Genomic DNA, 27,032 nt, shown 5'->3' on the forward strand with positions numbered 1-27,032 from the left:
CCGAGTGTCCTCCGGATACAAGCTAGAAGCTCTCTGAGAAAGGACGGAGTTATTATTCCGGTTCCTCAAAGCAAAAGGTTTCAAGGTTTTTATTCAAACCTCTTCATTGTTCCAAAGAAGGACGGTACAGTACGGCCCATACTGGACTTAAAACTGCTGAACAAGTTTGTCAGGGTGCGACGGTTCCAGATGGAATTGCTTCGTTCTGTCATGGCCGCCATGGAAAAAGGCGACTTCCTGGCGTCTATAGACATCCAGGATGCGTACTTCCACATTCCTATTTTACCTTTTTACCAAAGGTTTTTTCGCTTCGCAGTTCAGGAAGATCACTTTCATTCGTTGCTCTGCCCTTTGGCCTTGCCATTGCCCCCAGGGTATTCACCAAGGTCATGGCAGCTGCCGTGGCCATACTCCACACCCAATTAGTGGTGGTGCTACAGTATCTAGACGATATCCTCATCAAAGGCCCTCTTTCCGCACCTGCATGGAGGCCCGTGAACATCACAATAGATACTCTCTCACCTAGGTTGGAAGATGAACTTAAAAAAAAAAAAAAAATCTTCCCCTGTACTGGCTCAGCGAATTTCCCTTCTAGGAATGATACTAGACTTATCTCGGGGGGGGGGGGGGTTGGATCTTCTTCCCCCGGAAAAGATCTCGGTTTTACAGCGAGAAGCTCAGAAGCTCTCTCACCCTCGCACTCACTCTCTGCGCTTCAGTATGAGAGTTCTCGGCAGGATGGTAGCAGATATAGAGGCGGTTCCATTTGCTCAATTACACCTCCGCCCCCTAAAGCATGCTCTCCTGGCTGTTTGGGACAGGAACTTGTTCTTTCTCGACCATCGGCTCCTCCTTCCCCGGCGAGTCAGACAGTCTCTCAGGTGGTGAACAGTAAAATCCTCCCTTAATCAAGGGAAGTCATTTCTTCCAGTACATTCGTTAGTTCTGACAACAGATGCCAGTCTTCTAGGCTGGGGAGCAGTGCTCCTTCATCACATTGCTCAGGGCCGCTGGTCCCTCTAGGAATCACGTCTTCCGATCAACATCTTGGAAATTCGGGCAATCAGGTTGGCGCTGCTCCAATTCCCTCCCTTCCTGGCGGGTCGCCCAATCAGGATTCTGTCCGACAACGCCACTGCAGTGGCATACATCAACCGCCAAGGGGGAACCCGCAGCAAGGCAGCCATGACTAAGGTGGGCCACATCCTCCGATGGGCCGAGGAAAACCGCTCTATGATTTCTGCAGTTCACATCCCGGGAGTGGACAGTTGGGAGGCAGATTTCCTCAGTCGTCAAGGCATCGACTCCGGGGAGTGGTCTCTCCATCCGGAGATCTTCCACCAGATCTGCTGTCGTTGGGGAATTCCGGATGTGGATCTGATGGCCTCACGGCTAAATTCCAAACTTCCCGACTTCACAGCTCGGTCCCATGATCCGACAGCCACCGGGGCAGATGCTCTCGTACTCCTGTGGCTTCATTTTTGGCTTCCGTACATATTTTCCTCGCTTCCTTTACTGCCGAGAGTCATCAAGAAGATCAGAGCGGAGAGGGTACCGGTAATCCTGATAGCGCCAGATTGTCCGCGCCGGGCGTGGTACGCGGAACTCGTTCAACTAGTCACCGACGTTCCCTGGCGATTACCGAATTGCGCAGACTTGCTGTCTCAGTGCCCCATTTACCGTGATCAGCGCTAGAATGCCTTCATCTATGTGTATTTATCATCGCACCTAGAAGACCACCTTCTCATGGTGCAACGACCGAGGATGTTCTCCTCTTCTTTTTTTTTCTATTTTCAAATTCTTACAAACTGGTTTGGACTTGGGTCTCGCCCTTAGTTCTCCCAAGGGACAGGTTTCAGCCCTAATCTGTTCTGTTCCAACGCAGGATTGCCAACAGATTACAAGTCAAGACGTTTATTCAGGGAGTCTCCCATCGGGTGCCCCCCTATAAGATGCCGGTGGAACCATGGGTCCTTAATCTGGTCTTCAGAGTTTGCAACAGGCTCTTTTCGAACCTCTACAGGAGGTTTCCCTGTTTTTTCCTTCATGGAAAGTTGCTTTCCTAGTTGCGGTCACCTCTATTACACGAGTCTCCGAGCTGGCGGCTTTGTCTTCTCAAGTTCCGTTCCTGAATTTTCATCAGGATAAGGTGGTGTTGAGAACATCCCCGTCTTTTCTGCCGAAAGTTGACTCCTCTTTTCATCTCATTGAGGAGATTGTTTTTTCTGTCACTCTGTCCGGCACCAGTACATCGCATCGAGAAGGCCCTTCACACACTGGATTTAGTGAAAGCTCTTAGGAGATACGTCTTGCGGACAGCGTCTTTCCGCAGGTCAGACCCCCTGTTTGTGCTCCCAAAAGGACCAAGGAAAGTGTTTTCCTCTTCCAAGGCGACAATAGCCAAATGGATTCGTTCGGCTATTCAGGAGTCCTACCGAGTCAGAGGTCATTCTGTCCCAGAGTGACTCGGTCAGTGGGTGCGTCTTGGGCCATCCGGCACCAAGCTTCGGCAGCCCAAGTTTGCAAAGCTGTGACTTGGTCCAGCCTGCATACATTTACAAAACATTACCATATTCACTCTCAGGCCTCGGCAGATGCGACCGTTGGCAGATTAATCTTGCAGGCGGCAGTGCCGCAGCTGTAATTTTGGGTACAAGGAGCAATTGCAGTTAATTGTTTCCCACCCAGGGACTGCTTTAGGACGTCCCATGGTCCTGTGTCCCCCAAGGAGGCGTAGGAGAAATAGGGATTTTTGTGTACTCATCCTAAAATCCTTTTCTCCGAGCCAATCATTGGGGGACATCACCCACCCTGTTAGCCTATTGGCTTTGGTTTTTGTGTTGACTTGGTTTTGACATAGTTCATCCTTGTTAAATGTTAAGCTCCTACTGCTTTGTTACCGAACTGGTTCACTTACAGCCAGCAGGACAGTGTGTACTGCAGGGGAGGAGCTATTCTTTCTGTATTTGCTTAGTGTCCTCCTAGTGGCAGCAGCATAACACCCATGGTCCTGTGTCCCCCAATGATTGGCTCGGAGAGAAGGATTTTACGGTGAGTACACAAAAATCCCTATTTTGACATTTTTTCCAGGAGATCGAGGGCTTCGCTTGGAATGGCAGACTAATGAAGATGGAAAAAATGTGTATATTGTTTTATTTCATTAAAATACTTTTTTCTGTCTGGTGTGTTTGATTAACCCTTTAACAACTATAGGATTAGTAATGGATAGGTGTCTTATTCACACCTCTCCATTATTAAGTCGGCTTAGGCTATCTGCACACGTTGCAGATTATATGCGTTTTTGCCTCTTTTTTTCGCTTTGAAATCTCGGCGAAAACGCATACACAACACAGCCCATTGAATTCAATGGGATTCCGCAATGCTGTACTAATGCTGCGTATTTTTCCGCGGCGGAATCTCATCGCGGAAAAATACGCAGCATGCTCATTCTTTGTTCGGAATCGCAGCGATTCCGCACACATAGGACTGCATTGATCCTCTTACTTTCCGCATGGGGCTATGCCCACCATGCGGGAAGTAAGCGGATCATGTGCGGTGGTACCCGGGTCTGGAGGAGAGGAGACTCTCCACCAGGCCCTTGGGAACCATATTTCTGTTTAAAAAAAAATGAAAATAAAAAAAATTGATATACTTACCTTCCGATGGCCCCCGGAGTCCTCCCGCCTCTCAGCTGTGCACGCGGCGGCTTCCGTTCCCAGGGATGCATTGCGCGAAGGACCTGGGAAGACGTCGCCGTCACATGACCGTGACGTCACAAAGGTCCTTCGGGCAATGCATCCCTGGGAACGGAAGCCGCCAGGAGCGCCGCTGAGGAGATCGGGGGCCGTTGGAAGGTGAGAATAACCATTTTTTAATTTTTTTTAAATTATTTTTAACATTCTATCTTTTACTCTTGATGCTGCATAGGCAGCATCAATAGTAAAAAGTTGGTCACACTTGTCAAACACTATGTTTGATAAGTGTGACCAACCTGTCAATCAGTTTTCCAAGCGATGCTACAGATTTCTTGGAAAACGCTAGCATTCTGCAAGCTAAAAATGCTTGCAAAACGCCAGTGTTTAGCGGGAAAACGCATGGCAATTCTACATGCGTTATACCCATGGCAGGGAGTTGCAGAATTGCCGCGGGAATTTCCGCGGCAATTCTGCAACGTGTGCACATAGCCTTAATGTCACCTTTACAATAGGAAGGTGACATTAACCCCTCATTACCCCACTTGCCACCGCTACAGGGCAAGTGGAAAGAACCGGGCAAAGCTCTAGAATTGGCGCATCTAATAGATGCGCCTTTTCTGGGCAGCTGCGGGCTGCTTTTTTTAGGCTGGGGGCCCGTATCCATGGCCCCTTACCAGCCTGAAAGTAGCAGCCCGCACCTGTGAGTTTTGCCGAGTTGGTTTATAAATATAGGGGGGACCCCATGTTGTTTTTTTCTTTCCTTTATTCTCCCCTGTTCGCCGGCCGAGCTGGGGAGAAAAATGACAGCCGCGTTCAGCACCACACGCAGGGGAGCAGCGCTTACTGTAGCGTTTCTTCCCCAGTGGCCGTCCGTATGGTACTGATGCAGCACATGGTTGCCACACGGATGTATCACACGGACACGGATATCTCCGGTACCGTGTTTGCCGGTACCGGAAATATCAGGACGTGTGAAACCGGCCTGAGAAGGAGTGCTGGAGGAGTTCTAAGTGACTGTTGTTTGGTTTGTATGCTTGATAATCCCTTATGTTTCCCTGTTTTGCTTGCTTCCCCTTCCTGCACACCCTGATGGATTCCTCTTTTATATAACCCCTGGCAAAAATTATGTAATCACCGGCCTTGGAGGATGTTCATTCAGTTGTTTAATTTTGTAGAAAAAAAATCATATCACAGACATAGCACAAAACTAAAGTCATTTCAAATGCCAACTTTCTAGCTTTAAGAAGCACTAAAATAAATCAAGAACAAAAAATGTGGTAGTCAGTAATGGTTACTTTTTTAACCAAGCATAGGGAAAAAATTATGGAATCACTCAATTCCGAGGAAAAAATTATGGAATCACCCTGTAAATTTTCATACCCAAAACTAACACCTGCATCAAATTAGATCTGCTCGTTAGTCTGCATCTAAAAAGGAGTGATCACACCTTGGAGAGCTGTTGCACCAAGTGGACTGACATGAATCATGGCTCCAACACGAGAGATGTCAGTTGAAACAAAGGAGATGATTATCAAACTCTTAAAAGAGGGTAAATCATCACACAGTGTTGCAAAGATGTTGGTTGTTCACAGTCAGCTGTGTCTAAAATCTGGACCAAATACAAACAACATCGGAAGGTTGTTAAAGGCAAACATACTGGTAGACCAAGGAAGACGTCAAAGCGTAAAGACCGGAAACTTAAAGCAGTATGTCTCCAAAACAGGAAAAGCACAACAAAACAAATGAGGAACGAATGGTAGGAAACTGGAGTCAACGTCTGTGACCAAACTGTAAGAAACCGCATAAAGGAAATTGGATTTACATACAAAAAAGCTAAACGAAAGCCATCATTAACACCTAAACAGAAAAAAACAAGGTTACAATGGGCTAAGGAAAAACAATCGTGGACTGTGGATGACTGGGTGAAAGTCATATTCCGTGATGAATCACGAATCTGCATTGGGCAAGGTGATGATGCTGGAACTTTTGTTTGGTGCCGTTCCAATGAGCTTTATAAAGATGACTACCTGAAGAGAACATGCAAATTTTCACAGTCATTGATGATATGGGGCTGCATGTCAGGTAAAGGCACTGGGGAGATGGCTGTCATTACATCTTCAATAAATGCACAAGTTCATGTTGATATTTTGGACACTTTTCTTATCCCATCAATTGAAAGGATGTTTGGGAATGATGAAATCATTTTTCAAGGTGATAATGCATCCTGCCATAGAGCAAAAAACTGTGAAAATATTCCTTGAAAAAAGACACACATGGTCAATGTCATGGCCTGCAAATAGTCCGGATCTCAATCCAATTGAAAATCTTTGGTGGAAGTTGCAGAAAATGGTCCATGACAAGGCTCCAACCTGCAAAGCTGATCTGGCAACAGCAATCAGAGAAAGTTGGAGCCAGATTGATGAAGAGTACTGTGTGACACTCATTAAGCCCATGCCTCAGAGACTGCAAGCTGTTGTAAAAGCCAGAGAAGGTGCAACAAAATACTAGTGATGTTTTGGAGTGTTTCTTTGTTTGTTTGTTTTTTTCATGATTCCATAATTTTTTCCCTATGCTTGGTTAAAAAAAGTAACCATTACTGACTCCCACATTTTTTGTTCTTAATTTCTTTTAGTGTTTCTTAAAGCCAGAAAGTTGCCATTTGAAATGACTTTAGTTTTGTGCCATGTCTGTGATCTGCTATTTTTCTACAAAATTAAACAACTGAATGAACATCCTCCATGGCTGGTGATTCCATAATTTTTGCCAGGGGTTGTATATGAGTGAATATTTTGTGTGTGTAGTTTTCAGTTTACCCTTGTCTTTGTTGCCCTGTTTGTTGGGTTGGTGTACTGTGGTGCACGGTATCTTCCCCTCTTCCCTCGGTGGGGGAAGGGGACAGATGAAGGGCTAACTTAGGAGATAAGGCAATGGCGGAGACCCCGGCGTCTTCGCCATCTGAAGTATCCCAGGGAACAGGGTGAGCCTGGGGGGCGCCCCTTAGTGCTAGGGCCAGGAAAGGAGCCCCTGGTCCCAGGTCACTCGACAGCTTTTGTTGTGACACCTGGTTCTAGAAACCGCTGGCAGTCAAATGGTTTTGCTAAAGATATACGCACGTTTAATATCTGGTGGCGCTGATATCTTCAGTGCAGGAGCCGCCTTTCCCCCTTTGGTTCTGTTCTCAATGCATTTGAGCCTTCAGTAGGAGGTATGCATTGAAAGTAATTTCCCAAAGTCTATATACTTCTAATAAAAGGTTTAACATTTGCAATTGTATTGGTATACACTGAGGCTTACATGGATTGTAGGCCTCCATAAATCACATGAAATAAGACTTGTTTTTTTTTTTTTGCTGTATGGCAAACAGGGCTTGGTAAGTTCATTTGCATATATGTCGGAAGCCATGCTCCGCTGTTGCCACCACGTTGGTCAATAAGGGGATCTGTCACCAGGTTTTAATCTTGAGAGCAGCATAATGCAACGTAATGTGAAACGGAGACCCTGATTCCAGCAATGTGTGACTTATTGGGCTACTTGCTGTAGTTTTAATAAAATCACTGTTTATCACCAGGAAATTATCACTAGTAGACTAGTAAACTAGATGCCATGTAGTCCAACCTCGCCCCCACCACTGATTGGCAGCTTTATGCCTATGCAGAGTGTATTCAGAAAGCTGCCAATCGGTGGTGTGGGCGGCGTTATACAGAGGTCAGCATTCAGAGAACTTCTAGACCTGCAGCAGATAAAATAGTGATTTTATTAAACTTTCAGCAACCACTAAGGTAAGTGATAAATCACTAGAATAGGGTGTCTGCCACCACATTGTGCTGCTCTCTGATGGGGTAGCAAAAACCTGGTGATAAATTTCCTTTAAGTATTCTAATAGGACATATAGACAAGAATGGCATTAATGGACTATCACGGTTTAAAAATCCCGTGGTCACCTTACCATGTCATTATAGTGTGCTGCTTCTTCCTCATTGCAGCTTGTATACTAGTAGTTCTACAGCTATAGTAACTGTTCACATAACAGAGCTGGTCTATTTCTTCTCTGTAGCAGGCAGAAATACAAGAGCTTTTCCCACAAGGCCATAGCTGTGCAGTGTGTGGCAAAGTTAAGTGCAAAAGGCATAGGTAAGTTCAAGCCTAATGTAGACTAGAGCTGCACCATACTTCATTGTATTTCTAGGAGTAAAGGTTGTAATGTATTTCAGGCCAACACTGCAGCTGGAAAACTATCAGCCATGGCTGGACTTGAAGGTTTCTTCCAAAGTGGATGCTTCGCTCTCCGAGGTATTCCTGTTTTCTATGGGCATACTCTTAGGCTACGTACTTACATTGAGCTTTTGGTGCGTTTTTGATGCTGCGCAGTTTTGCTGCTGCGAAAACATAGCGTCTTACAGTTCCAGTACAGTTGATGGGATTTATAGAAATCTCACGCCCACAGGGCTTTTATTTTACTCATCGTAAACTGACCTGCGGTGCGTGTTTCAGAGGGACAGCATGTCAACTTCTGACTTTTTTTCTGCGGATTTTTCTCTTAGACTTGCATTAGATGCGTAAAATCTGCAAAAAAAAAAACTGTGTGTGTTTTAAGGGCTTTTTCCGCTGTGGAAATGTTTTGTCAAACCAAAAAAACAAGAAGTATCAAAGTATAAAAATAAAGTATAAAATATAAAGCAGCTTTATAGCATGACACATTAAAAAGAGGCAAAAAAACCGCGTTAAAACCCCAATAAAAACACATGGGAGAAAAAATAGCACACAAAAGCGCAAAGAAAAACCGCAAGTAACCCAATTTAAATAATAGGTGCAGAAATTCCTGAGTGCCAAAAACTCAGCAAGCACTCATAATGATTACTAAGCTTTTGGGGGGTTGTCTTGGCAAAAACATATATATATATATACACTCATATTTTAGTATTTTGAGCTAAAAGGTATACATTGAGTACTGTTATGCCTAGTTACAGTGTTTTAGGAGGTGCATGGATTCAGAGAAACGAGTGTTCTGATTATGACTGTTCAAAGGCTTATCATGCATTATTTTCTTTATAGGTGTTTGAACTCGTACTGGAAAACTTTGTTTACCCCTGGTATCGGTACGTTGGTATTCCAAATCATTGCCTAATTGATAAATCTGTGGCTCACTTCATTATATTTTTTCTTTTTTCAGAGAAGGGTCACATGCTTAGATTGCCCCTATGTAGTAGAATTAGAGCATTGCTATGAGCGCCGACCACAGGGTGGGGCTCATAGCAGTCTGGCATCAACAACCATAGAGATGGAGACCTCTGATTGTCATGCCGACGCACCGCTGACCCCCAATCACATGACGGGAGTCAGCAGTGCGCGTATCTCTGGCTGGATGGCCAAAAGCGCTTGTTAAATGCTGCTGTCAGAGTTTGACAGCAGCATTTAACTAGTTAATAGGCTAGGGCGGATCGCGATTCCGACCGCGCCTATTGCGGGCACATGTCAGCTGTTCACAACAGCTGAAATGTCCCAGCTTTGATGCGGGCAGAAAGGGGTTAAGGAAACTTTAAGTAAAAAAAAAAAAATTGACTTTTTTTAGTGATTTAACTCGTGATCTCAGAAGGGAACCCCCACACTATTAAACATCTAGGGGCCGATGTCACTATTAACAGCCGCATCTACGTATGTGCTTAAACGGCTGTGGTCAGTCCCAGTATGAATCGTGGCAGAGGCAGCATTGTGTCAGATATAGTGTTCAGCTGACAGATTCGACATTTCCCCTGTTGGATGCTATCCTCTTATTTCAGGCCAGCTTAAAGGTGTATGGGTCATTATTAAAGGTAAATGCAATTTGTTTTCTCCACATGTGAAGGATTTCTTTGCAATAGTAATAAATGTATTTTTGTTTTATTTTATGACAGTCACATAACTGAAGATGAATCTTCCGTAGATGAGCTGAGGTTGACGTTGAGATTCTTTGCGTCAGTTCTTGTGCGAAGAATACAAAAGGTGATCACATGATAATTTTATTACTATTATTTTATTTTTACATTTGTCATGGATTAATGGTGCTATTAAATAATAATGATGTACAATCAAAAATTATATTGTGGTACTGTGTTGGCCAGAAAAATCGTAAATTCTTTCATGTCCAAAAAGACAAAAGCATTCTACATGTCATACATTTATTGGCTAACCAGAATCAGCTGTGACCCCATGCTGTCCAGTCAGTATACCCTGTTGCTTCCTCTCCTGCCCAGGAGATGTGCTATGATCAGACCACGTCCCTGTACGGTCAGACACAGCCATTACACAGTACACAGCAGGGGCACATTTATAGGATTATCTCAGCACAGGAACATTTTATTTAATCACATCCAATTGTGGAAATTATTATTATTCCACGACCTACTGATTGAAATGTATTTTGCTGTTAGCTATTAATAAACAAATCAAATGTCACCCACCCACCCTGATGTTTAAGACGCTATTGCTGCAGTAACTGACGTCATATGAGTCATGGTCAGAGCTTCTGAGCTCAGTAATTGACTGCAGCACTGTTGACATAATATTAGCACTGCAGACAAGCAGAGACTGCGGCAGCAGCGGAGAGCTGGCATTTGACCCAGGGACAGTCATTCATCCCTTGGATGTATCCATACCTCCAGGTTGGTAAAGACATACCATTCTTGGACGTATGGATACGCCCTAGCTTTAATGCGGCGCTGCAGCAGCAGGGCACCGAAAGGAGTCAGTCAACAGGAGGAGTGGGGTGGTGCTGCACCCCTGCAACTACAATCTCTGTTATTGGCTGTTCAATCATCAAACAAATTTTACCACTGTCATGAATTACAATAAGTCATGAAAAAACAGTCTCAGAATCACTGTGACCTGTTGAAGCGTTCTAGAGTTGTTACAACAGAAAGTGACAGTGGTCAGAATTGTAAAATTTGACCTGGTCAGGAAGGTGACAACAGGCTTGGGAGGTAAAGGGGTTAAATGGGTTCATTTTTGGTTTGGTTCTAAAAGTTGACAACCCTTTTATAAAGCTACATCAATCATAAAAATCATTAAAAATTGTTATGGCTCTGTGAATGTGGCCGCACAAATAATAGTTATTTAGAAAAAGTAGTTTTTATTGGGTAAAAGTAATGAACCCCTAAACAATCTTGATATTGTCACAATCATAAACTCGTAAAAAATTTTAAATTGCCAACCCTGAAACCCTTCCTGACATCAGCCATATGCTGCAAGTCAGGAAAAGGTGCATGGAGCGGGCTCAGAACCTGAGCCTGCTCCATACTCAGCAGATAATGGCTTAACAAAGATTGGGTGGAGCCGATCTCCGTCTCTGCTGTTATCTTAAATGTCACTATCGATCTCGGACAGATGCATTTAAGTTATGTGGTCTAGGGGCACACGTCATTCCACATGCCCCATGTCTTCCCCTCTGCCTCATGGTTGCGGAGTGCTGGTGGGTTGATTTGACATCAGGGGGTCTGATGAAGACCACTGTACCTGCAGGTGAAAAAAAGCATGTCACTTAATCAAAATGGTGGCGCCTGCGCACTTTCTTGTATTGGTTAGTGTCTATTACCTTCCTGTGTTTCAAAGAAAAAAAAATTATCATCAATATGGCGCCGTCGGGTGCACCTGCGCATTAGCATCTATTGCGTTCCGATAGATGCTGCGCAAGGACCGCCACCGGCTCCTTGTTGCTGCAGCCCTAAAAAATGTACACTGCAAGAAAATAGCACCAGCTCTGTACGAGATAGATGCTACTGCGCAAGCACCTCCGCTGGCTTTTTGTTGCTGCAGTAAAAAAAAATGTAAACTACAAGAAAATGGTGGTGGTGCTTGCGCAGTAGCATCTATCGGAATGCGATAGATGCTAATTCTCAGGTGCACCCAACGGCGCCATAGTGATGGTGATTTTTTTGTTCTTTGAAACACAGAAAGATAATAGGCATTAACCAATAAGAGAAAGTGCTCAGGCGCCGCCATTTTGATGAAGTGACATGCTTTTTTCAAATACATACATTAGTATATTCATTATGCAAACTAGGGGGCGGGTCAGTGAGGAATCAGTGACCTGTCAGCAGTCTGCATTCTGAATATGTAATCAGAGCACCACACCCACCAACCCCGCCTTAGGACACGAGCATATCATTAACACAAAACTGAAAATAAAGATTAAGAAACAACCACAAGATGGATTTCATCAACCAAGGTATCATTTTATTCAGCATAACCGCGCCAACCTGACACTGTCTGTACGTTACTGTGCACAATCCTGCTCACAGGTTCCCTTTAAGTCATGGACACTCCTTTTTAAGCTAATCCATAAACACAGTAAAGAAAAAAAAAATTAAAAGGCCAAAATAGCTTTTTTGTTTTCCAGTCTTTTGCAAAACTGCAAAGAATGCAATAATTAATGATCAAAACGTATCTATTCCAAAATGATAGCAATAACAGCTTGCCCCTCAGAAAGCAAGCCATTATTAAGCTCTGCTTACCAGGAAATGGAAAACTTTTCAGGAAATGGCAGCACAAATCTCTCAGTTTTTATTTAAAAAAAAAAAATCCTAACTTTTGTCGCAACCAAAATAGTTACACAAAACCCAGACTGGACAAGTTTTTCATCACCTTAATCTTACTGACCTGATGAATCAGGTTACTAAGTCATTTTTTTCCACTCAGCGAACGCTGTAAAAACAAACCCCACATACAGTTGTGGGTTGTTGTTTTTCTGCAATATCGGCACATTGTATTGTAAAATAAATGGTTTCCCACAAAACAGCTGTTGCTGGCATAAGAGCATTTTTATGGGGGTTGTCCAGATAGATGTGTTTTCAAAATAAAAAGATATGACGAATTCCGAGAGGAGAGAGTTCCCTATGTCGGCACATCAGCAGTGCTGTGTGTAAAGGGGATAGACTGAGCTAGCCCCCTCCACAACACAGCACTAGCTACGTGCCAACACTGCACACTCTTCCCTGTGTTGGCTAAGGCTGGGTTCACACTGCGTTACGGGCGTCCGTTAGACGGACTACGTTACACCGCGGCATAAACGCGGTGTAACGTAGTTCGATAAGGCCGCCATTAATTCCTATGTCGGACGCATCGCTAGCCTAGGGATGTGCCGTCATTGAGTGACGGACCCTGAGACGCGGGCTGCAGCGTCCGGGTCTGTCACTGCTAGCGCAGATAGAGGTAGCAGATGCTCTATCTGCGCTAGCGTGCTGCCATACCGGCACTTGTGTTTACAGCAGCACGTTACCGTATGTGTTGAACGGGCTGCTGTAAACGCAATGTGAACCCAGCCTAAAGCCAGTCCTTGAGGTGCCACCGTTGATAATTGAAGCATATTAGGAAGTTGTTTCTTTCTTTCTATTTAAAATGCATCCAAATATTTTTTTACCTATTTTTCTTAGCAGGATAGCCTTTCCTAAATGTTTTCTCATTTCTAGGTGGATATTCCATTTGTTATAACGAGAAAACTATTAAAAGCTGCTATGAAGCATATTGAAATAATTTCAAAAGCCAGACAGAAAGGTAAATTGGCTTTCAGGATATTATAGCGTATTTGACATCTCCGAATCAACCCTCTGGTCTTTATTATCTTTTCTCCTTTGCCACATTGGTGGACACAGGACCATGGGTGTTATGCTGCTGCCACTAGGAGGCTGACACTAAGTTGAGACAAAAAAGAGTTAGCTCCTCCCCTGCAGTATCTCCCCCCTCCCTTATCAGACGAGCACTGGAGTGTCACCTCCAGTACCCTCTTCTGCAGCCAGGCCTTATTGCCGGACATTCTGCCCTGCCCACCAGGTTCTCCTCGGCTGTTCAGAGGCACCTTGCATTGTGGCGTCCGTGCAGCCCCCACTGCATCACCACTGAGAAAGCGGATGATGGAAGGAGGCGGACGGTTCCTCTCCACCCCCCTTTTTATGGGGATGGTGGATAGAGGCTTCCCCCAACCCTGCACCGTCCTAATCACCCCGGGCACAGCTCACCTGCAGCGAGCTTCTCTGCATTCCCCCTCTATTCGAGGTAAGTGCCATAACATGTGGGGGGGGGGGGTCGGTCGTCCCAGCGGTTCTGGAGGGCTCGTTCACTCTTTTTCAGGGTCTCCCCTAGGGGCCGGCGCTCCGCGGCCGCGCGCCGGGCCGAAGCCGCAAATTTAGCCCCCGGCTGCGGCCTAGCACAGGCCGGAATCTGATAGGCTCCGCCCCCGTTTTTGCGTCATTCTGCGGCTCCGCCCCCGGTCCTGGCGCTTCTCGCTCTCTGCGAGATTACCCTCTCAACCCCCGGCGGCCATCTTTTTCCTCTCTGCACGCCGCAGCTTCAGCTTCTCCACGTGCAGCGCTCTGAACGCCGGCTGTTGCTCCTCCTGCACCGCCGCTGCTCCTCTCTCCCTGCGGGACACAGGACCACGGGTAAGGAGACCACGTTAGGTTCTCCCTTGCAGCGTCGCCCTTGATCCATAGCCTACAGACCCTGAGCATTTTCTCTTACATTAGGGTACACCATGTCCCAGTCAAGGACCAGAAAGACCACCAAGGTGCATTCTACCTTTTTTACTGCGTGTACCACCTGCCAGGCTCCACTCCTTCGGCCTCAGAGTTTCCCCCTCTGCCCAGCCTGCGATGCCCCAGGTGCCCAGGAGCCCTCCGCCACCACCGACCCCAGTGTATCTAATCCTCCTGAGTGGGTCGCGTCACTGTCACAGTCCGTGGATTCGCTAGCCAAAGTGATTAAATCCCTTCAGGACCCCTCTGGGGAGCGGGGCTCTCTTTTTCCTGGGTTAAGAGATCCCTCCGTAACAGGGGAATCATCGGCCAGCAGGGGCCGCTCTCACCAGAAGGAGGCACGGTCATCCAGAAAACGGATCCGCACTACCTCCCCTGAGCACTCACCGCACCAGTCAGCCTCTGGTAGCTCCACTTCTCGCTCACCCTCTCTAGGGGCCCATAGCGATCACGAATCTGAATATGAGTCTGATGCATCCTTAGACCCGGATACTCCGGAGTTTAGGTCTACTGTCGACTCCCTCATCGAGGCAGTCAATCATGCACTAAAAGTGGACGATGACTCTAATTCTGCTCCGGACCATTCCGTTTCCTTTACAAGAAACAAGCGTTCCCATAAGACGTTCACCTCTCACCCAGATTTCCTGGATATAGTCAGGCGACACAGGGAGCGTCCGGATAAGCGTTTTACAGGCAAAAAGGCCTTGGAATCGAAGTATCCCTTTTCCGCAGATCTTGTTAAAGATTGGATGGAATCTCCACTAGTAGATCCTCCGGTTTCGCGCTTGGCAACCAAAACTCTCTTATCCGTTCCTGATGGTGCTTCTATTAAGAATCCCACGGAACGCCAGCTAGATTCTCTAGCTCGCTCAGTGTACGAAGCCTCAGGTTCCTCTCTATCTCCCTCCTTCGCTGCGGCTTGGGTTGCCAAGGCAATGGTTTACTGGGCAGATGCCCTCGCGAAATCCATTCAGGAACAGGAACTTCCGTCTGAGGTGGCGGACCTGGTCAAACAAATTGACATGGCTGGAGATTATGTGATGTATGCGTCCCTCGACGCTGCGGACTGTGCAGCAACTGCGGCTTCGAACGCCATCACCATTAGGAGAGCTATCTGGCTCAGAGAGTGGTGTGCAGATTCCGCCTCAAAAAAAGTCTCTGATTTCCCTTCCTTTTCAGAGCGGGTGTCTTTTTGGAGAAAACCTAGACCAGCTTATTTCCAACGCTACAGGAGGAAAGAGCAAGTTCCTCCCGCAACACACGTCCAAAGCTGCTTTTCAGCGACAACAGTATTTTCGCTTTCGGCCCTTTTGCAGTAGCCCATTCTGGTCCAATTCTGCCCCCTCTTCCAGATCAGAACGATCCGCACGCTCACACAGAGACTCTCGACCTTATTTCAGGCCGAATCAGTCCTGGCGAGGAAAGCCTAGGCAACCCAGAACCAGAGGGTCCAGGCCTGCCAGATTCCCTTCACACTATTCCAGTCGACACCTCCAAAGTAGGCGGACGTCTGCTTCTTTTTCAGCAAGTCTGGCTCTCCGTCGTCCACGACGAATGGGTCAGGGATCTGGTGTCGTCTGGCTACAATATAGAATTCTCCGCCTCCCCTCCAGCACGCTTTTTTCCCTCTCGTCTCCCAAGTTCGGGAGCTTAGTCTCGCGCACTTCACTGCGCCATCGAATCCCTCCGCCAAAGCGGGGTCATCGTTCCGGTTCCGGAACACGAGAGATTCGGAGGTTTCTACTCAAACCTCTTCGTCGTGCCAAAAAAGGACGGGACGGTACGCCCCATTTTGGACCTGAAGCTACTAAACAAGTACATAAAAGTACAGCACTTCAGGATGGAATCTCTCCGATCGGTCATCTCCTCGATGGAGAGAGGGGAGTTCCTAGCATCAAAAGACATTAAAGATGCTTACCTTCATATCCCAATCTTCCCGCCACATCAAAGGTTTCTCCGTTTCGCCATCCTGGAGGACCACTTTCAATTCACAGCCTTACCCTTCGGTCTTGCCACAGCACCCAGGGTATTTACAAAAGTCATGGCGGCCGTCATGGCCATTCTTCACTCTCGAGGAGTGGTCGTGTTGCCATACTTGGACGACCTCCTCATAAAAGGTCCATCTTATCAGGCCTGCGAAGCAAGCGTCCACATTACCTTGGATTCTCTTTCGCCCCTGGGCTGGTTAATCAATTCGGACAAGTCCTCTCCCATTCCTGCCCAACGGATCTCATTCCTAGGCATGATCCTGGACACATCAAGGGGACTGGTCTTGCTTCCTCGGTCCAAGGCCCAAGACCTTCACCAGGGAGCTCGGACGCTCTGTCACCCTCATCCACGGTCCATCCGGTTTGCCATGAAGATCCTGGGAAAAATGGTGGCCGCAATAGAAGCTGTCCCCTTCGCTCAACTCCATCTCCGCCCCTTACAACAGGCTCTGCTGGACAACTGGGACAGGAGTCCCTTATCCCTCGATCGGCCATGCCCTCTGTCCCCACGGATCAGGCAAGCCCTCACATGGTGGACTCTGGGTTCATCTATCCTCCAGGGGAAGTCTTTTCTCCTCGGATGGGGAGCGGTATTCCTACACCACTCTGCCCAGGGGCGTTGGACGATTCGGGAGTCGAGGCTCCCTATAAACATCCTGGAAATTCGAGCAATCAGACTCGCTCTGAGACGCTTTCACCCCCTGCTTGTGGGTCACCCAATTCGAGTTCAATCGGACAATGTCACAGCCGTGGTGTATATAAACCATCAAGGGGGTACCCGCAGCAGGGCGGCGATGCAGGAAGTCTCCCACATTCTTCGTTGGGCCGAGGCCAACCACTCTACCATTTCCGCGGTGCACATTCCAGGCGTTGAGAACTGGGCGGCGGATTTTCTCAGCCGTCAGGGTCTTGCCTCGGGGGAGTGGGAACTTCATCCAGAGGTTCGCCGGCAAAACTGCCTTCGCTGGGGAACCCCGGACGTGGATCTGATGGCGTCCAGACTGAATGCCAAAGTTCACAACTTCATAGCACGTTCTCGGGATCCCCAGGCCATCGGGGTGGACGCACTGATATCCCCGTGGCATCGGTTCCAACTCCCGTACGTGTTTCCTCCGCTTCCCTTACTGCCGAAGGTGATCCGAAAAATCAAGACGGAGGGGGTTCAGGTCATCCTTGTTGCCCCAGATTGGCCACGTCGCGCATGGTACGCGGAGCTCGTCCAGCTCGTATCCGACGTTCCCTGGCGGTTACCAGACCACCCAGATCTGCTTCGCCAAGGGCCGATCTTCCACCAGAGCTCAGGGGCCCTACGTTTAACGGCGTGGCTGTTGAAACATGGATTCTAACCCAAGCTGGTTTCTCTCAGCAGGTCATTCCCACCATGCTAAGCGCTCGCAAAACGTCTTCCGCTTGCATCTATCACCGCACCTGGAAAACCTTCTTCTCGTGGTGCAGGCTCCGAGGTCGCCCTCCGCTCGTTTTCTCAATCCCTTCCATTTTGGATTTCCTACAGTCCGGCTTGGATTCCGGCCTGGCGCTGAGTTCCCTCAAAGGTCAGATCTCAGCTTTGTCCGTATTGTTTCAACGTAAGATCGCTGCCAACCTGCAAGTCAGGACCTTCATTCAGGGGGTCTCCCATGTGGTACCCCCCTACAGGACGCCGTTAGAGACCTGGGATCTCAATTTGGTTCTGAGCGTTCTTCAGGAACCTCCGTTTGAGCCTCTGCAGGACGTCCCGCTAACTGTCCTCTCCTGGAAGGTTGCCTTCCTTGTAGCAGTGATATCTATCAGACGGGTCTCAGAATTGGCCGCTTTATCCTGCCGGGCGCCTTTCCTTGCCTTCCACCAGGACAAGGTAGTTCTACGCCCATCTCCGGCCTTTCTCCCTAAGGTGGTCTCATCTTTTCACCTTAATGAGGACATCATTCTTCCCTCCTTCTGCCCACAGCCAAAACACAGGGTCGAAAAGGCCCTTCATACCCTGGATGTGGTTCGGGCCCTTAGGAGGTACATTTCCAGAACTGCTCATTTCCGCAAATCAGACTCCCTCGTTGTTCTCCCGGAGGGTCACAGAAAGGGTTTAGCTGTGTCTAAGGCCACGATAGCCAGATGGATTCGGTCTGCTACCCAAGAATCCTATCGGGTCAGGGGCAGACCTATCCCGGCGGGGATTAGAGCACACTCCACTCGGTCGTTGGGTGCTTCCTGGGCCATCCGGCATCAGGCAACAGCGGAGCAGGTTTGCAAGGCCGCAACGTGGTCCAGCCTGCATACTTTCTCAAAGCACTACAATGTCCACATTCAATCTTCTGCGGATGCGGCCCTTGGCAGACGTCCGTCGCTCATTTATAGTCAGTTGGTACACGGAGTTTACTTGGTTGTATTGTTTCCCACCCAGGGACTGCTTTGGGACGTCCCATGGTCCTGTGTCCCCCAATGTGGCGAAGGAGAAATAGGGATTTTTGTGTGTACTCACCGTAAAATCCTTTTCTCCGAGCCACTTATTGGGGGACACAGCACCCACCCTGTTAGCCTTATGGCTTGTTACCTTTTTGGTTCCTGACTTTCTTTGACATGTTATACTCTAATGTTAGGTATTGTACTGTTATTAATCTCCTACTGCTTTTGCACTGAACTGGGACTCTGGAAGCCAGCATGAGGGTGTATACTGCAGGGGAGGAGCTAACTCTTTTTTGTCTCAACTTAGTGTCAGCCTCCTAGTGACAGCAGCATAACACCCATGGTCCTGTGTCCCCCAGTGAGTGGCTCGGAGAAAAGGATTTTACAGTGAGTACACACAAAAATCCCTATTTTACTTTCATGATTAGGGCATTTCATGAACACATCAGAAACGTAGTGAACCTGACAGCTGATACGTGCTGCCCAATTAGTCTGCAGCATGTCTCCTCTTGTAGAAAACTTGTCACTCGGGTAAATGTTGTAAACACATTTTATTGTGCAGGCAATAAAAAGTAAAGAAGACATTTCGGTCCTGCAACGACCTTCATCAGTCAGGCAGATTGCAGTGTGCACAGGGTTCCAGGCAGAAACGACCGCCCAGGATCAGCAGCACATGTATCAGGCACTGGCTGTAATATCTCAGCCAGGTATGTTTGACTCTGACATGCAGCAGCGTTTCCGAGAGAAAACGTACTTTTAGTAGCTGGGGGGACTGAGCCGCACTGTACACTAGTCGTACAGGCAGGTCCCCGGCGGTTTCTCCCTTTCCTGTGAAAGTGGCTGACGGGTCTCTGCCTATACGCGCACGTACATGTCAGTCACTGTCAGCGGGCAGGAAGAAGCTGAAGGGGACGTACCTGTAGGACTAGTGTACAGTGCGGATCGGTCCCCAGTGCAGCAGCGTTTCAGAGTAAATCCTACGTGGCTGACATTGTACAGCCAGTGGCGGATTCATGCTGCCCATGGATTGGGCAGAATGTGTTAGGTGTCATGTTCTGGGAACCTATAGGGATGTAATGCAATTTCAGGACTTGATGTGGGGCAGGTACTTAGATTTTGGAGAACAAGGCCTACATGGTTCTGATATTGTCTGTACATGAACCCTCTGAACTGTACAGTGCTGCAGAATATGTTGTATTATTATTAGATTGATAGGAGGGAGGCAGAAATAGAATGGGTGCAGGGTCTTGCTTTATAATCAACCCCGAAAACAACACTGTGCCTATGTGAGCGAGCACAAATATGTGTATGATAGGTACATTTATTTTGCATGGTCCTTTTGGTATACTGTGTATGGTATGGCTAAACAAGGTCTCGCTCACATTTATCAACGGATTATAATTGAAGGATGCTGATAACACGGTGTGTTGTGAGGGACAATGTCCTCAGAACTGTTGCGCTGAAACTACAAATGTAACATACTGTAATGGTTGGGGAAACGGTATTGGTTGAAATAGTTCATTTTTTAATACTTTTTTTTTTTCATTTTTTTAATTTCAATAAGTAAAAAACTCAGAGTTTCTGCAGCAGGCCGCACTCGAGGAATATGGACCTGATCTTCATGTTGCATTGAGAAGTCGCAGGGATGAACTTTGCTACCTCCGAAAACTTACGGAGCTTCTTTTCCCATTTATTCTACCACCAAAAGCAACAGAGAGCAGGTGAGTTTTCAGTTTTGTCCTAAGTGACAACATCTTCCTTTCAGTTTGTGCTTTAGTTATGATCAGATCTTCCTAGATGTACAGCGGGATATTTTGTAGTTTGTAAAAGCCAATATTTTAGTACTCTTTATTGTCAGTCCACTTGGCGGTAAACGGTAGTCTTATCAATGCTATCCCTTCTCTAAAGTAAGCTGCTCAGGCGACCGGGGAATTTTCATGGGTTCAGCTCCTGAGACCCCCAGCAAGTTGCCAGTGTCTGTATATTCCCCTATCTAGTGTCTATTGATATGTATGTAATGCATGGATGGGCTAGACCACAGTGACCGGAGCCGCTCTTACACTCATGGCTCTCTGCTCTGCTTTCGTGATGTCCATACGCTTTAACAGGGCACGTGTGCAAGAACTATATCCAGGGAAAAAAAATGTAAATGTCTCTATAGTAGTAGTATGATATTTCTGAAGCAAAATTCTATTTTTGTCAAGTATGCACAACAATGTCCATTTCTAATACCACGTTTTTGTATGTTAATTATTGCAGACCTTTGACATTGCTTCTGAGAGAGATTCTTTCTGGTTCTGTGTTTCTCCCCTCAATGGACTTCTTGGCTGATCCAGTAGGTTTCTATAAATGTATTGCAGATTTGTAAGTTTGTAGGTGGGGGTAATATTATGTGCTCATATGGTAATATAGATCTTTGCATCAATATTTGAAAAAACGAGCAAAATCTAATTAGTCCGGGGTCACACTACCGTATAACACGGCTGAGTTCTATGAGATAAAACATCGCATAGCACTCGGCCCAGTATTATTCTTTGGGGCAGCTTAGATTTGTGATTATTTTCTCATGCTGATTCAGCATGAGAGAAGAATGGCAGCATGTTGTGATTCGCAGTGAGCCTCTGCTCACTCTCACCCATACAAGTCTATGGGTGAGAGTGACAACCCACAGCACTCGGATATCACCTGAGTGGGGCTTGATATACGTCGGCAGCAGAGGAGGTGGAGAAATTAATTTCTCCACCTCCTCCACAGTAGCATGACCCTTGGCTCCTGCTCGCAGCAGAGCTGGAGCTGAGGGTCATTAGCATATCACATCCGATGCCATATGCTAGTGTGACCCCCATCTTTAGATGTGTACTCCAAAAATCTGGTCTTTTATGGAAGAGTGCCATTTACAGTTTACACAAAGCCATATATGAGGGGGTACCACAAAAAAAATGAGAATTACTTATTTAATTTTTTTTATTCAAGATAACATTTTGACAATATTAATCCCCTTCAAAATACTGTGCATTAGATAATATGCTCTTGTCCCAAAGGTTTTTCCACTGTTCAAAACATATATTCTTCTTAACTAATGCTGGTAAGTGCCTCCAGCAATTTTTTCTTAACCTCTTCTACGTCCTGAAAACGCTTTCCCTTTAGGTTTTCCTTTGTTCTTGGGGATAAGAAGTCATCGCAACTCGCAAGGGGTTAGGTCAGGCGAGTAAGGGGGGTCAGAAACTGTTGTCATGCCGTTTTTTTCCAAAACTAGTTGATTTTCAATGCTGTGTACGCAGACTAATTGTTGTGATGAAGCAGCCAGTTCACCTATCACCACTATTCAGATTTTTTTTTGTCACTGCCTCACGCAATCGCTTCAGTACCTTCAGAGAGTAAACACATTCTCATACGGTTCTCCCTCTGGTCATCGGAAAGAAGTCATGGAACAAACTTTGCAGCTGCGAATTTCATATTCGAATCTTCAGTTGGATTCTTTGGCATGAACCCCAGGAAATTCCAGTTATTTCTTTCTCGCTTCATTGGGGGACACAGGTAACCATGGGTGTATGCTGCTGTCACTAGGAGGCTGACACTATGCAAATAAAGAAGAAGTAACTCCTCCCCGGCAGTATACACCCTCCGACAGGCACCAGGCAACTCAGTTTTTGCTTAGTGTCTGTAGGAGGCGGACCTGGATCTAACCCCAGATCTGCATTTCTTTTACAGGGATTTGTTGTTTGTTTTTAATCATTTCCCCTTTCTTTTTCAGATATTTTCTTCAGGGTAACAGGGTGCAGTTTTTCTCACCCTGTTTTCCCCACTTTGAACGACCGAGAGAGCAGTGTGGTTTCACCCACATCGCACCCTCTCGGACCCGCTGGGCAGGACTTCGTCCCGTCACCCATTCGGGTGTTCAGGGTGACTCTTTCCTCGGTGGCCAGTCCTGCCCATTTTCCCCTCCTCATCCCTCTCCTCGGAGAGGGCTGAGAGGAAGACGGCGGTCACTTCCAGTGACCCTCTCCCCTTGGTTAGGGGTCGACGCCGTCTTCTGCGCCGTAGAGTTCGCGGCGCGGGAAGGAGGACTTTTTCCAGGACCCTCCATCTTCCAGGGATCCTGATGTTTTCTCATCTTCAGGTAGGGAGTCTTCAATCACCAAACCATCCCCCCCCCTCCCCTCCACCACCTGCCCAGCAGTGATTGCCTCTTACCAGACCTCCTTTCTGATAAGGGGACCGAAGAGGGAGAGGGCCGCATTCTCAGCGCCGGGATGCGCTATCGCCGCGGGAAGGGGAGCAGAAACGCTAGGATCTTTTTCCCCCTCTTTATTCAAACTTGCAGGCGCGCGCCCGCCATTTCTCCCTGTCTCTCCCAGCTTTATCTTTCTTTTTGGCGCTTGAGCGCCCTCTTGTGGCGGCCGGCGTTATTGCGGCCGGGACGTTCAGCTTCTCCCTGTCTCTCCCAGCTTTTTCTTTCTTTTTGGCGCTTGAGCGCCCTCTTGTGGCGGCCGGCGTTATTGCGGCCGGGACGTTTTCAGCGTCTTAGGGGGCATTCCTTTCTATCCCCCCTTCAGTGTCTGTGCACGCCCACAGCGTCGCACTGTCTCCGCGCTCTTTTCTCCTGCTTCCTGCTCCCTGTCAGCGTCTGCTCACCGCGTGGGACACAGGATTTTCTCTGGGAACACAGGCACCTGCGGTGTTGTGAATTTGCTTTTTGCTCCCTCTAGTGGTTACTAGTTTTTTGACTCTGGTTTTTCTGTCATTCCTTTTATCCGCACCTGGGTCGTTAGTTAGGGGTGTTGCTATATAAGCTCCCTGGACCTTCAGTTCAATGCCTGGCAACGTAGTTATCAGAGCTAGTCTGCTGTGCTCTTGTCTACTGATCCTGGTTCCAGTTATATCAGCTAAGTCTGCCTTTTGCTTTTTGCTATTTGTTTTGGTTTTGTATTTTTGTCCAGCTTGTTCCAAATCTATATCCTGACCTTTGCTGGAAGCACTAGGGGGCTGGTGTTCTCCCCCCGGACCGTTAGACGGTTCGGGGGTTCTTGAATTTCCAGTGTGGATTTTGATAGGGTTTTTGTTGACCATATAAGTTACCTTTCTTTATTCTGCTATCAGTAAGCGGGCCTCTCTGTGCTAAACCTGGTTCATTTCTGTGTTTGTCATTTCCTCTTACCTCACCGTCATTATTTGTGGGGGGCTTCTATCCAGCTTTGGGGTCCCCTTCTCTGGAGGCAAGAGAGGTCTTTGTTTTCCTCTACTAGGGGTAGCTAGATTCTCCGGCTGGCGCGTGTCATCTAGAATCAACGTAGGAATGATCCCCGGCTACTTCTAGTGTTGGCGTTAGGAGTAGATATATGGTCAACCCAGTTACCACTGCCCTATGAGCTGGATTTTTGTATTCTGCAGACTTCCACGTTCCTCTGAGACCCTCGCCATTGGGGTCATAACAGTTTGCCAGGCCAGTATTAAATGTTTAATGCATTGCAGAAGAGGGATTATAAGAAAGAAGATTCTGAGTTTTTTTTTTCTTCTTCCCCTTTACCTCAGAGTGGCTATGCTTGCTGCAGACATGAATGTCCAGACCTTGATTACAAGTGTGGACCAGCTGGCTACTCGTGTGCAGGGCATACAAGACTATGTTATCAGAAATCCTAGGTCAGAACCTAAAATACCGATTCCTGAACTGTTTTCCGGAGACAGGTTTAAGTTTAGGAATTTCGTGAATAATTGTAAATTGTTTTTGTCCCTGAGACCCTGTTCATCTGGAGATTCTGCTCAGCAAGTAAAAATTGTTATTTCGTTCTTACGGGGCGACCCTCAGGATTGGGCTTTTTCGCTGGCGCCAGGAGATCCGGCATTGGCTGATCTTGATGCGTTTTTTCTGGCGCTCGGTTTACTTTATGAGGAACCCAATCTTGAGATTCAGGCAGAAAAGGCCTTGCTGGCTATGTCTCAGGGGCAGGACGAGGCTGAAGTGTATTGCCAAAAATTTCGGAAATGGTCCGTGCTGACACATTGGAACGAGTGTGCACTGGCCGCTAATTTTAGAAATGGCCTTTCTGAAGCCATTAAGAATGTTATGGTGGGTTTTCCCATTCCCACAGGTCTGAATGATACTATGGCACTGGCTATTCAAATTGACCGGCGGTTGCGGGAGCGCAAAACCGCAAATTCCCTCATGGTGTTGTCTGAACAGACACCTGATTTAATGCAATGTGATAGAATCCTGACTAGAAATGAGCGGAAAATTCATAGACGCCGGAATGGCTTGTGCTACTACTGTGGTGATTCTACACATGTTATCTCAGCATGCTCTAAACGTATAGCTAAGGTTGTTAGTCCTGTCACCGTTGGTAATTTGCAACCTAAATTTATTCTGTCTGTAACTTTGATTTGCTCACTGTCATCTTATCCTGTCATGGCGTTTGTAGATTCAGGTGCTGCCCTGAGTCTCATGGATCTCTCATTTGCTAAGTGCTGTGGTTTTACTCTTGAACCATTAGAAAATCCTATTCCTCTTAGGGGTATTGATGCTACACCATTGGCAGCAAATAAACCGCAGTATTGGACACAGGTTACCATGTGCATGACTCCTGAACACCGCGAGGTGATACGTTTCCTGGTTTTACATAAAATGCATGATTTGGTTGTTTTAGGGCTGCCATGGTTACAGACCCATAATCCAGTCCTGGACTGGAAGGCTATGTCAGTCTCAAGTTGGGGCTGTCGTGGTATTCATGGGGATTCCCTGCCTGTGTCTATTGCTTCTTCTACGCCTTCGGAAGTTCCGGAGTATTTGTCTGATTATCAGGATGTCTTCAGTGAGTCTGAGTCCAGTGCACTGCCTCCTCATAGGGACTGTGACTGTGCTATAGATTTGATCCCAGGCAGTAAATTTCCTAAGGGAAGACTGTTTAATCTGTCGGTACCTGAACATACCGCTATGCGTTCATATATCAAGGAGTCTCTGGAGAAAGGACATATTCGTCCGTCTTCTTCCCCTCTTGGTGCGGGATTCTTTTTTGTGGCAAAAAAGGACGGATCTTTGAGACCTTGTATTGATTATCGGCTTTTAAATAAGATCACTGTCAAATTTCAGTATCCTTTACCGCTGTTGTCTGACTTGTTTGCCCGGATTAAGGGTGCCAAGTGGTTCACCAAGATAGACCTTCGTGGTGCGTACAACCTTGTGCGCATTAAGCAAGGTGATGAATGGAAAACCGCATTCAATACGCCCGAAGGTCATTTTGAGTACTTGGTGATGCCTTTTGGGCTCTCCAATGCGCCTTCAGTTTTTCAGTCCTTTATGCATGACATTTTCCGGAAGTATCTGGATAAATTTTTGATTGTTTATCTGGATGATATTTTGGTTTTTTCTGATAATTGGGATTCGCATGTGGAGCAGGTCAGGTTGGTCTTTAAAATTTTGCGTGAAAATTCTTTGTTTGTCAAGGGCTCTAAGTGTCTCTTTGGTGTACAGAAGGTTCCCTTTTTGGGGTTCATTTTTTCCCCTTCTGCTGTGGAGATGGACCCAGTCAAGGTCCGAGCTATTCTTGATTGGACTCAGCCCTCGTCAGTTAAGAGTCTTCAGAAGTTCTTGGGCTTCGCTAACTTCTACCGTCGTTTTATCGCTAATTTTTCTAGCATTGTGAAACCTTTGACGGATATGACCAAGAAGGGCTCCGATGTAGCTAACTGGGCTCCTGCTGCCGTGGAGGCTTTCCAGGAGTTGAAACGCCGGTTTACTTCGGCGCCTGTTTTGTGCCAGCCTGACGTCTCACTTCCCTTTCAGGTTGAGGTGGATGCTTCGGAGATTGGGGCAGGGGCCGTTTTGTCGCAGAGAGGCCATGGTTGCTCTGTTATGAAACCTTGTGCCTTTTTCTCTAGGAAGTTTTCGCCTGCCGAGCGAAATTATGATGTGGGCAATCGGGAGTTGTTGGCCATGAAATGGGCATTTGAGGAGTGGCGTCATTGGCTCGAGGGTGCTAAGCATCGTGTGGTGGTCTTGACTGATCACAAAAATCTGATGTATCTCGAGTCTGCTAAACGCCTTAATCCGAGACAGGCCCGCTGGTCATTGTTTTTCTCCCGCTTTGATTTTGTTGTCTCGTATTTACCAGGTTCAAAGAATGTGAAGGCCGATGCTCTTTCTAGGAGCTTTGTGCCTGATGCTCCTGGAGTCGCGGATCCTGTTGGTATTCTTAAAGATGGAGTTATCTTGTCAGCTATTTCTCCGGATCTGCGACGTGTGTTGCAGAGATTTCAGGCTGATAGGCCTGAGTCTTGTCCACCTGACAGACTGTTTGTCCCGGATAAGTGGACCAGCAGAGTCATTTCCGAGGTTCATTCATCGGTGTTGGCAGGTCACCCGGGAATCTTTGGCACCAGAGATCTGGTGGCCAGGTCCTTTTGGTGGCCTTCCTTGTCAAGGGATGTGCGGTCATTTGTGCAGTCCTGTGGGA

The 27,032-nt window shown here is 47.0% G+C and overlaps 1 protein-coding gene across 2 annotated transcripts in view; it reads left to right on the forward strand.

Moving 5' to 3' along the window:
* The window catches only part of SNX14 (sorting nexin 14), a 113,190-nt gene that overhangs the window by 14,339 nt on the left and 71,819 nt on the right, over nt 1-27,032 (forward strand). For both annotated transcript variants that reach the window (XM_077289782.1, XM_077289783.1), the window contains exons 3-9: nt 7,750-7,826; nt 7,907-7,985; nt 8,748-8,791; nt 9,587-9,674; nt 13,136-13,220; nt 20,150-20,306; nt 20,845-20,920. In XM_077289782.1, the coding sequence (XP_077145897.1) occupies nt 7,750-7,826; nt 7,907-7,985; nt 8,748-8,791; nt 9,587-9,674; nt 13,136-13,220; nt 20,150-20,306; nt 20,845-20,920 (606 nt within the window). The remainder of the gene's footprint in view (nt 1-7,749; nt 7,827-7,906; nt 7,986-8,747; nt 8,792-9,586; nt 9,675-13,135; nt 13,221-20,149; nt 20,307-20,844; nt 20,921-27,032) is intronic.

The sequence above is a fragment of the Ranitomeya variabilis genome, chromosome 2 (genome assembly GCF_051348905.1).
Source record: "Ranitomeya variabilis isolate aRanVar5 chromosome 2, aRanVar5.hap1, whole genome shotgun sequence".
NCBI classification, from domain to species: domain Eukaryota; kingdom Metazoa; phylum Chordata; class Amphibia; order Anura; family Dendrobatidae; genus Ranitomeya; species Ranitomeya variabilis.